General features: G+C 46.5%; 1 protein-coding gene across 1 annotated transcript in view; it reads right to left on the bottom strand.

The window, feature by feature from the left end:
- The window catches only part of CARNS1 (carnosine synthase 1), a 357,576-nt gene that overhangs the window by 284,954 nt on the left and 60,287 nt on the right, over positions 1–12,335 (bottom strand). Inside the window, exon 3 of the mRNA XM_085651638.1 lies at positions 11,982–12,240. Within this exon, the coding sequence (XP_085507764.1) occupies positions 11,982–12,240 (259 nt within the window). The remainder of the gene's footprint in view (positions 1–11,981; positions 12,241–12,335) is intronic.

Here is a 12,335-nt window from a genome sequence, read left to right as displayed (position 1 = left end):
ACAGCCTGAGACCCTGAATGGCAGGATCTCAGGCCAACTAAGTCGAAAAACCAGCTAGACACTAGGCAAAAAGTTGGGGGTAACCATAGTCAGATATTCACCTTCCAACAGTGCTGAACTGCATTCATTTTAACCGTTCATTGCTGGATACCCCCTGCATCTGAGCATACCCTGTCCTTCACTCACCATAGGTTAGTGAAGTATCTGAATCTGCATGTCAGTGCTGTCTAATCACCAATGATCTGTATCGTCTATCTTATTTTAGGGTTGTCTGTAGATATGAGATTATTCAGCAATATTGGCCCATCACCAGCACTCTCCCCAGGGGAGCGGGGTCTGGGGTCTTTGGCAAACCCAACCAAAGCCCCCTAGCCGTATTGGCCACAACATCCCACTAGCTGTACTGGCCATTTATGAATATTGAAGGAATTGACCTATTCCAATCTTAATGTCTCTTGAACTTCCTCAAAGGTGATACATTCTTCCCCAGGGTACAAATCTCTGAGAGTAAGGCATCCTCCATCCTTCCAATCAACTACAGACATGGCGATTGATATACTATGGAATGTTTGCAACTACCATATCTTTAAGTCTCTAGCAAAGGAAGTTGACTCAGAACTCTTCTTATGATATCTTCTCATACAGCAGCTGTATGTCCTGCCATGTGTGGCACATGTCCTAGTGCCCCTCAGCCCCTCATGATCAGGGTCAGCAGGTACTCCCCCTCTAGTGTGCCTCGTTCCAGTCTTTTCTCCCAAATATCTACCTCCCCACACCACTTGGCGGCATGCTGTAGCAGTGCTGCCACATAATATAATTCTGAACCAGGTGATCCCAATCCTGCTTGTCTTTCTCAGTACTTCCAGTTTTACTTTGCGGACCCACACCAATAAATCCAGGAGACTAGCTAGCTCCTTAAATGTTGATTGCAACAGAAAGCAGAATATGCTTTGTAAGGTACATAGGCATCTTATTGCCATTTTAGCCAGTGTTATTCTGTCCACAGTAGATACAGGAAGGGGTTCCAGGACCGTACTGATTCTCTTTTAAGTCCCCCAAGTACCCATCCCATATTCTAATCACATTTTCTTACCCCAGTGTGCATAATTTGCATTCCCAAATATCTAAAAGGGTCCGTCTCCCATCTAAGTCCCTTCTGTTGTAAGTCCTCACACATCACTCTCCGTAGTGAGCCTAAAGAGAGAGTAGCATCTTCTTCTTGTTGATATTCAGGCATGATCCGTGTGCAAATCTCTTCATCTCTCTCAACAGTGCAGTTGGTTAAAGTTCTGTGGGAGGCGCTGCTCTAGCGTTATAGGGTGTTAACCACTGGATGTGCATCCTTGACACTAGCGAGTGCGATGCGACTGGGAGTGCTTTCTACGACATTGGGGTAGAGGTGGTGCTTGAGGTAATGCCCATGGTGTTATCCAGGGGGAACAACCTTTACAACGCAACTATTACAACGCACTACACTTACAACACAATTTTTACAACGCAACATCCACTACAACGCATTCCATTACATCGCATGACACTACATCGCATTTTTAAAAACTACCTTTACAACGCATTCCATTACATCGCATACTACCTTTACAACGCATAATATTACATTGCATTTAAGGTAAGTATTGGATAGTATAGGGGTAAAACCCCTACACTATACAACACTTACCCTACTGTTGCACCCCTTGGAGTTAGAATAGTAATTTTTACCCCTACACTATCCAACACTTACCCTACTGTTGCACCCACTGGAGTTAGAATAGTAATTTTTACTCCTATACTATCCAACACTTACCCTACTGTTGCACCCCCTGGAGTTAGAATAGTAATTTTTACCCCTACACTATCCAACACTTACCCTACTGTTGCCCCCCCTGGAGTTAGAATAGTAATTTTTACCCCTATACTATCCAACACTTACCCTACTGTTGCACCCCCTGGAGTTAGAATAGTAATTTTTACCCCTACACTATCCAACACTTACCCTACTGTTGCACCCTCTGGAGTTAGAATAGTAATTTTTACCCCTATACTATCCAACACTTACCCTACTGTTGCACCCCCTGGAGTTAGAATGGTCATTTTTACCCCTACACTATCCAACACTTACCCTACTGTTGCACCCCCTGGAGTTAGAATAGTAATTTTTACCCCTATACTATCCAACACTTACCCTACTGTTGCACCCCCTGGAGTTAGAATAGTAATTTTTACCCCTATACTATCCAACACTTACCTTAAATGCAATGTAATATTATGTGTTGTAATGGTATGCGTTGTAAAGGTAGTATGCGATGTCATGGAATGCGTTGTAAAGGTAGTTTTTAAAAATGCGTTGTAGTGTCATGCGATGTAATGGAATGCGTTGTAGTGGATGTTGCGTTGTAAAAATTGCGTTGTAAGTGCATGCGTTGTAAAAGTATGCGTTGTAACATCATACATCCGTTATCCAGTGTTGTGCAGTAGAATTTACTCACCTTGAATTGTGTAGTGCTGTACTGAAGGAAGTGCTCTCTTTGGTGTAAGGAGTTGTTTACTGTTGTTTGGCCCAGTGTGTGGTTCTAGAGTTGCTGTGCTATTCTAGATGCAGTACATGGACAGGGGTGCCGTGTTGCTAGCCCTGATTTACAGAGATTTACTTTAAGTAACTTACTGTCGCTAAAGAGTGCTGTTCTGCTGGGGATGCTGTGCGTTGTGTAAATAAACATTGTACTACAGACAATGCACTCCATGGTCATAGGTGGTGCTGTGATGTTGGAAGTGTTGTGCACCCCCTGGCATAAGAGTGTTGTACTGCTGTAGCTCCTTGTCCTTCTTGAGTGCTGTGATGCAGATTGTGCTCTCTTTAGTGCTAGATGATGAAGTGCAGCTGTGAGTGCAGTGCTGGCCCCAGCATAAGGGAAGAAGTCTTCTTTAGCTGTAAGCCCTGGTGTGTGTGCTGTCCTGCTCATGATGCTCCCTTTATTGCTAGATGGTATAGTGCTGCAATGAGTGAAGCGAGGTTTACTAAAGCAGCGTGTAGCTCTGGGCAAAAGTACCAGGCTAGATGACGCTAGGACGAGAGGCATGAACGGAGGAGGCTTGAGAGGGAGAGGGCGTGCAGCTCGGAGTAGGAACAAGAATATAGGATGGTGCATTCTCCTCATGAGGCAAGTGCAGCCAGATACAGGGCGTAGCGCTGGGAAGAGTCAGAGTTCAATGAATGGCTACTAGCAGAGCTCAGAGCCACATCCTTTGGTTGACATAGGAGAGGGGCTGACCAAGAGATAAAAGAGCAAGGCAACCTGGTACTTAGGCACCTGCGACGCAGGAAAAATTAAATGGCACCAGTGCGTGCAGTAGGGGAGGATGGCAGCAGGCATGAAGGAGGAAACCCTAAGTGGGACTTCCTCTACATGCAGTGATGCCAAGCGAGATGGGAACGATATGTTGAGGTAAAACCCATTGAGTCACCTAGCGTGTGAGTATGCCTGTTACTACAGAAGGGCATGGAGGGGAATATATACGTGCCATGGTCCCAGGCGGATAACGAGGTATTGAGAATGAAGTTACCGCCATTGCCAGTTGGGGTAGGGAAGTGGTTTACATGCTTCGAGAAAAACACTGCAGGTATCAATCTAGCAATAGGAGACATTAAGAGTCTGCTAAGCAGTCTAATTTGGGAGCAGACTAACATGGTGTTTCCCCAAGCTCCCATTCCAGCAATCATGCTAACAGATACCCAACACGACAGGGCCACATTTAATACACATTGCCACCTGATCTGGATAGCCCTGAGAGAAATATTCCCTGACTGCCCAGATGTAGGAGTGCTAATGGCAGAGACCATGAAGCCAGAAGAAGGCAGAAACGATTTCCTGAAACGGACAGCCGTGGACCGCTACGGGCCCACAAGTCACATTTTTCTGCAATATTCCTAAGAAAGGTTGGCCACCCAGATACAGAGTGGGCTGGATAGTATAGTTGGTCTAAATACCAAACCCTGGTGGGTGATACAAGAAGACATACTCCACTACCATAATAAACAGCAAGAAAAGTGTAAAAAGATGCAGGAGCAGGTGCAAAAAGACACAGCAAAACTAATTAAACACGAGTTGAAAAAGACTGCCCTCGAGGGGGTGGCAACCCGTGCAGAAGGCACCAATCACAATGAGGGCTCTACCGCAAAACTTTAGAGGATACCAAACAGGCAGTCAAGGAGCACGACCAGGTTATGGTAGTGGAGACCTGAAAGGCTGGTCCCAACCAGACCCAATAGAGTGCTACTATTGCTATAGGCGGTGTCATCTGGTAGAGAGGTGCCGGATAAAGGCATATCATGACCAGCAGAAAGAAGAAGCAGAAGTCAGTGAACCAGCGCCAGCTGCCACAAACCCACACAAATGCCCCTCCTCAGTACCAAGCACTGGGTAATCAGAACGTATCATACACTCAGCTGCAAGGAGATCTGTTGGTCGCTACCCAGCTACAGCAAGGATTCAGCAATTGGGCAAGCACGTGGCTGCCGCAGTCACAGACAGGGAACCCAGGACAACAGGCACCGGGGCCGCAACCCCAGGATGGAGGGGTGACAGTGTGGGGAGGTAGCGCCTTCTCACTATCACAGAGCCAAAATACACGGTGAAATAGGCCCCCTCGGCAAATAAAAATAAGAAATAACGATAATTCCAATGACCTTACCCCCAGTCGTTCCCCTTCAATAGTAAAGACAAACAGCATCACCCCTCCCCATTTTCCAGAACAGAAAGGACTACACACAGCATTGGATGCTCAATTTTTTTTTACTGGCTACCAGGAATTCAGGGCTGCTGTGGGCTGTGTCACCAGGTATCCACCTTAGGTCTGGCATTAGTGATGAGGCCATGGGAGCACAGAATAGGCAGATTGCCTATAGTGCTTACTGCTGCTGACCTCAGGGAGGGGTTGGCTGCGCCCCCCTCCCGCCAGGGTCATGACAGTCTGATGAGGGGACAGAGAAAAAGAAAATCTGCTTAAAGGGCAGTCACCCAGGCTCTGCAGCCAAAGTCTAATGGGGAGTACTCTAATTACCAAGCCAACAGGTCTTCAGTTTCTCGGGCCTCATGCCCAAGCTTGACATTTCCTTTATGGCGTGTGGTTCTAACAGGGCTATCAAATTGCTCCAAAGGCCTCCGATGCAATAGAGGCCTCCCTTTCAGCAATGAACGAAGCTATCCTCAGTGACGGGAACCAATGTTCTTCTTGTGCCTAGGATGGTAAGATCTTAAAACTCCACCAGCCTCTCGCCCCACACGCAGGAGTCAATACGCCTAGAGGCATCAGTGTAAGGTGACCAGACATCTCAGTTTTTGCCCTTACAGTCCAGGTTTTTATTTTTGGTCATCTATCTCATCAGATTTTCCAGGGTGTTGGGAGCCCCACCACACTAGCCTTTTGAGCTTGTAGTTAGTCTATTTCCCATTGTGCCTTAACCCCATAAGATATTTAAAAATACAGACATTGCAACCAATTAAGCAGAACAGGTTTACTGCCACGTTTCACCTTGTTGCCAATTTCTTTGTGGCAGGGTTTAAAAAAAATAGATGTATAAGTCGAGGCCCAGATTTTGCGTCAATATTTTGCCATAACCCCAATGCAAAATCTCATTTATTAAATATTGTAATGCGCTCAAATGTTCTCATGATAGACCTACAAAACATACTTGAGGTCATAAGATCTGATTTCACTTCCTGTGAGGTCGTGGGCTGTAGTGTCTCTTCCTGTGATGCCACATGCGATGTCCCATGCTGTGATGTCATGCACTGTGATATTGCATGCCTTGATGTCACTTGCATACTGCCTAACTTAGTATGTCCCCCCACTTCTCTTTTTTGTGGGACTCATGCCCTGGGGAAACGTTGATTTGTGCAGTTTGCCAAATACTGGAATATTTTTTAACTGACTTTGTGCTATTTTCAGGGTATTGGGCTAGAAACTTATGCTGGTAACATTCTCATTCAGCGCAAAGCCGCCCAGTATGATGTGTGACTGAAGCACTCAAAAGAGAAGCTTTGTCACACTAACCCACCCCCGTTATTCACCTACATTTTCAGAAGCTTCTATACGCGAATCTTTGGTTAATGATGAACTGTTCACACAGAGTGATAATATGTTGCTATGACCCATTTTAAAATCCTCTACTTTGTTGGCGCTGGAACCCATGGTCTGTTATGCATGAAAGTGTTGATGGTTTAACACCCTGGGCAAGTCATCCATCAGTTTGCTAAATTCCATTCACGTTTATCCAGTTTGCGTGAAATACACAATGAGGTAAAATGCCTTACTGAGGTTAAAGAAATTGGGAGTCCAGCTCCAAGCTACTTGAAAATCTTGATTAGCAGGCGTTTCTCCAAAAGCCAATCCAAGTGCCATAACCGGTGCCTCCAATTGTACCAAATGCTATTGTTACACACGTTTTGAAAGTTTTAAAACTGACGGTGAAGTAGAATTTCCTGGAATGAGTTACAGCCTGTTGCCCACCTGATCATGACTAAGTCATGTGGATAAGAAAGGGGGTACTTCAAGGGGCATAGCTACAATTGGTGCAGCAGCACCAGAACCCAAAGCCCTGAGTGGCCATTTGATACTTGATAATTCCTTTAACGTGCTACCCCAACAGTCCAAGGGACAATTTCCCTGGTTTGCACCATGGCATCCTAGGTATGCAACTTTATATCGCTCCATTGTCTGGCCCTCCCAGCGACATAGTTGCCAAGTTTCCCAGGTCTATGCATGATGCGCTGGCCCGGTGGATTTGTAGTCCTGTTTCATAATGTAATAAATTAGACTATAAGTCCCAGGATCCTAAAAAATCCTTGGACTGGAGCAGCACCAGGCATGGACCTAAGAAACTTGACAGGGTTGCTGCGAGGATTCACTAGAGACAAATGAAGCAGTTAGCAGGTGTGAGAAGTTGCCCTGGTATATGCTGTTCACTAGTTAAAGTAGACACCTGGAACCAGTACAATTCAACTCTTATGGTAATAGGTTTAAGACAACCTTTAAAGAAAGCTATCCTAGTGGTAGCTGTGGAGAGCATCCTTCAGGCTAAGTCTTTAGAGGAATGTAAAGCAGCTTGTTTTACCTTATATTCTCTTGAATTACTAAACGAAAGGACACCACACAGGTATATATATCAAATATATATGTATTTATTACTAGACACACTCTACTGATCTCTTTATGAGATTAGAAGTCAGGAACATATGCACAAATCAACGTTTCACAATAAATTAAGCACAAATATGGCTGGGGCCCTAGCTGCGTACCAGACCATATACTAAAAAAGAGTCTTAAGAACATCGACTTGAAAAGGGACAAGGCCTAGGGCCTTCAGAAGCGTTGGGGTCTCACGAAACCACCCAAGGCAGGTAAGTAAAGGACCCACGGGAGACGCATGCAGTGTGGGAACACAGCCGCGGATCCCTATTGACTTCAAAGGAGCAAGTCGCGGTCAGAAATTAAAAGTTTAAGGATACTTCGGGAGAGTCTACAAGCAGGTCACTTACAGGGTAAGTAGTCTAGAGCCAACACCCACAGTAGCACCGTAGTGCTGGAGTTACCTCACCTAGGGAAGCCGGGTGAATAGGTGTCTTTTGGTGTCGGGTCACGGCATTGTTTTTAATGGGAGCCAATGAAGACTTGCTGCTTGTGAAGACAGGAGAAGTGTCCAGTGGAATCCAAGCCTGGATTCAGAAGAAGGAAGACCTGAAAGCAGAGGGGACAGTGTACAAAGTCACTTGGCAGTAACCCGGGGTCAAGGAAGATGGATGCCCACAGTCGTCGGGTGATTTCAGGTGATCCACGGGTGTCTTGACTCTTCAGCCACGAGGTCCAGGAGGTGTCGATGACGACCAGGAGCTGGATTCGGTGTGTCCCACAAAGTCTGCAGCTTACTGCGGTGTCGATGACCAGATTGGAGCCAACAAGCCTTGGTAACAGCAAGTCTCGTGGAAAGGACAAAAAGTCAGCGGTGCAGACCAGCAAGGTCTGAGTGACTCACCCAGCGAGGGTAAGTCAGGGCAGGCCTGGAGCAACCAGGGAAGCCCTTTGTAACTGTAGAAAAGTCTTCTGGGGACCCACAAGCCAACAGGCAAGGGATTGCGAAGATGCCTCGGGAGGATTCACTCAACATGGGGCCCATGGTCACTCGGGACGGGGTAGGCCTCTGATCTTCGGAGGGATTCCTGCTGGAGGCTTTGACCACACGTGGTCCAATGCACGAGTTCGTAGAATGTCGTGAAGGGGTTTCACTCGAAAATAGTGCACGGTACCCAGGGATTGCGGTTCCTCGTCACTCGTGGGGTCCACTTGCCTCAGCGTCGCTGAGGACTTACGATGGCCTTGGAGAAGTCAGGAAATCCTCTTCCTGGGCTGCAGGGCCTTCGGACTCCGGCAGGGGCGGGAAAGTTTGCGACCGTTGATTGCAAGATTTGGTGCCTGCCAAGCAGGGGAGTCACTCCTTGACTCCAAGGGAGATTCTTCCGTCTTCCAGAGGCAGTAGAATGTCGAAGGTCCAGGATTCTTCTTCAGAGCGTCGCCCAGGGATATCTAGTTTGCAATGGCATGGGTTCCCCACCTTATACTGAAAGGAAGGGAGGGTCTAGCTCTAATACCCCACCTATGGGAGGGTCAGGGGAGTGGGTGGCTACACCCACTTCCCTTTGTCCAGTTTTGCGCCAGAGCAGGGGCTGCTAGCCCCTGAGCCGGTTTGAACTGGTTTATGCACAGAGGAGCCTACTGCTCCCTCAGTGCAGGACTTCAAAGCAATCTAGGAGTGCACCCACCCAGCCCCAATACACTAAACCCTGTCTGGGAGGTGGTCACACCTCCCTGTGACAGGTTACCTATTGTTGGGCCTCCTCCACTGCGAGTTTCGGTCATCAGCAGGAGGGCAGCCCAGTGTCTGTGACTGGTGGCATCCATTTTGTGATGCCAGGGCTCTTCAGGATTCTACCGCGTTTCCACAGTAGGTACATGTCTATCCCTCTAGAAGGGTGGGATCATACTCTCACACCAGTTACTGATGTGGGGGTATGATTCCAAAGCGTTTGACACCAAACACAACATGTTTTGATGCAGCCATTCCAAAGTTGGCATTAACCGCGAGGTTATAATGCACTTAAGAGTATATGGTTTGACCGCATTCACAAACAGTCCCAGAGAATAGACTCTGAGAGCTGCAGAGGGGCCCTGCTCAGGCAGAGGCACCCCCTCACATGGAAACAAGCACCCTGCCCTCAGGATTGATAGGGCCTGCCTTAGGGGTGACTGATAGGTTTAAATGCGTGTGCAGGGAGAGATATAGTGAACCTATATCTCAGTGAGGAGTGCTAGCACCACCTCACCTAGGCTGCAGGAGTAGGCCTGTGGTGTCAGATTTAGTCTGCTTCCCAGGGGTGACGTAATACATGCTTCAGCCCCTGGTAGGCCTGTGAAGTACCTATGCCCTTGATACCTAAGGTACCATATACTATGGGCTCATAAGGTACCACAGTATCCAATCACTAGTGCACCTAATATGCACTCCAGGTTGTTTAGAGAGAACAGAGAGGCTGGGGCCCTGATTTGCAGGCTCCCAGCCAGACTATAGCCAGAAACCAGTGTAAACATCAGAAAAAAAGTGGGGGCAACATAAGAGGCAGATCCTACTCTCCTACAGCATGGGCAGACATTCTTCGTCCTACCGCCTCTGTAAGATGGTCCAGCAACAATCTTCATTTAATGTCTGTATGATGGTGTCCAAGACCCTGCTTTGGAGTTGCAACAGTGGGCTCCTTTTGGTTCGCTTTAGAATAGAGAGTGTTCTAAAAATTTGGCAGCACTGTACGGGAGTTTGTGGTGTTTTGGAACTATTTTTAAAGAACTGTCCTACCCTGCATTGCTGACATAGATCTTGTTGGTGTCATATCTCATCAGCCTTTTCTGCTCCCCCCCCCCCAGCATCTACCATAATTATTTAAGCGCGTGCTGCGTCCTCCTTAGCAAAATATAAAAGCGCTTCGAGTGGAGGACCAGTGGGTACCCGGAGAGACAGGGATACTTAAAGAAGAGCAGATAGAATGTGGTTGGATGTATGTATGGTGGTGTTTCAGTAGTCTGCACTTCCTGAACATGATACCAAATAGGATTGTAAACAAAATTGTATGTATTCCATTGTAACATTTATGTTCTGTCTTTGTTTACTATAATTAGTAGCCATGGATCATTACCAAAGCTCTAGAACACATTTCAAGGGTCTTTGCATTTATATTTGCTGTTTGAAGTATGTATGTATAAAGGCTAGAAATACCGGCTTTAGGTTATTTTGCTTATTTACAGATGTCGCCCACTTCATTATTATATGTGGAAATGTTCTTCATGCTTTCTTTTATTACTGTTGCTCACAGCAGTTTAAGATATCGGGCTAAATCTCAAGCTCAAGGAACTGTGTCCCAAAAGACTTTGCTGCTCATGGTTATATCTTCATGTATGTCCTTAATGTAACATTTAAAATAAAAGCTGCAGAAACAGCATCCTATCAGGTCCTTTACAAAAAATTAGTAAGAGTAATTTTGAGTATGTATCATCTGCAGTAGTTTGTAGACAAATGGCACTGAGAGTGTTTTTTGCTGTCATTAGGCTGCCAGAGCCTTGGTGCCGTGGTTGCCTGTGTCGTGGTGGATCGTGACGGAGGCATGGTATTTACATGTATCCTCATTGAGTAAGGAATGGGACGAGGTTTGGCGATGAGGATTTAATGGCTGGGTTACTTACTGGTAATCATCAGCACTCTATTTCTTACTCCTTCATCCCAGAATTTATATGAACACCCTTCCACCTCTAACTGCCTCAGTATGAGAGCATGTGCTTTCATCCCAGATCTCCAATCTATTTTCGCTAGTCCTTGCACCAGGGAATACACAAATTGCTCTATGGAACTTGATCTAGTTTTCTCTCAAGGCAACATGCTCCTCCTTCAGCAGTCAAAATCCCTTCATCTCTTTGGAATATTAATATTTGTGGGTACCAACTTGATGGATATCCATGGAATGCCTCTGAAGTGTTTCTAAGGAATGAATAACCAGGCCAGCATGATGTCATCTGTCCGTCATCTACCAAAATGCTTACCGTCTTCTAATATATGTAGTCTTCCTTTTATGTACCACAGTTTACAGACATTTTCCCGGGAGCCCCACAATGAAACAGCGCTTTCTGGTTACATGTTTGCCTGAAGCCCCATTTCTCTGTCCTGCTCACACCTGCCATGGTCCATCTTCCAACACAGCAGGGCCGCGTCGGGTCTCATACACACCCAGGAGACAACACAATCGCCATGCTCAGAATATCAAACCCAGTATGCAACTTGCATTTTTTTCTTCTAATGATCAGAGTGTTTGTAATTGTCTGTGTATACATTGGTGCTATCTTGGGTAGATTAATACATTTTGTAGTTCACAATTGCAGTTTATAGCATCTTTATTGCAATGTGTTCACTGCTTTATTCTTGGTGCAAAGTTTAGTATGCCATAGGCTTAAGTAGTAATCAGCATAATACTTGTTAAATCTCTTAAAATATTCAACTGTACTCATGATAGACCAACTGAACATGCATGTCATTTCCTGTTATGTCACTACCTGTGATGTAACACATGGTGATGTCAGACCTATCTTGCCTAACTTGGTGAGCCCCCTCACTTCTGTTTTTAGGACTTGTGACCAGCCTTTGGGGGAGCCGTGTTTGTGTCGTGCCCAACAGTAGAGTGGTGTGTAATAGAGGGTTGAGAGGAAGTGATGGACGTGAATGATATAGATTCATTCTTTCATTCACTCATTGTATCTGATTGAAAGGGAGATGGATGTGAGCGTGGCCTCTGCGGGAAGCTTGGTATATATACTACGGATTGTAGTGACAGCTGGAGGGCACCGTGTGGCTCCTAGGGCCCAGGGCCAGTTATCATGAGGTCACAGGTTACCTGTTCTTGGCTCCCGTGTCCGGTCCACGGTCAGGGGGAGTCCGGCTTGCCTCAGACTGTCCTGGAGGCGCTTGTAGCTCTGCTCGGTCCATGCTGAGCCGTCGGCATCCTCTTCTCTCTGTGTGCAGTCAGGGGAGATGTCTTTCTTCCATGGAGGCTCCGGGGAGCTGAAGGAGGCCAGGCTGAGCCCCCCGATGTCACACACATCCAACTCCTTCGAGATGACTGGGGCCTCGCGCAACATCTGCTCCAGAGAGATCTGTGGAGGCAAGAGAGTCACGACTGTAGCACAATCTTCAAATCTGATGTGGTGTGCGATCATTTATAGGGCACTATATACGGCTGTCTAAGCGC

The sequence above is a fragment of the Triturus cristatus genome, chromosome 4_1 (genome assembly GCF_964204655.1).
Source record: "Triturus cristatus chromosome 4_1, aTriCri1.1, whole genome shotgun sequence".
NCBI classification, from domain to species: domain Eukaryota; kingdom Metazoa; phylum Chordata; class Amphibia; order Caudata; family Salamandridae; genus Triturus; species Triturus cristatus.
Note: the sequence above shows the minus strand (reverse complement) of the source record. Positions and strands in the feature narration are given on the sequence as shown.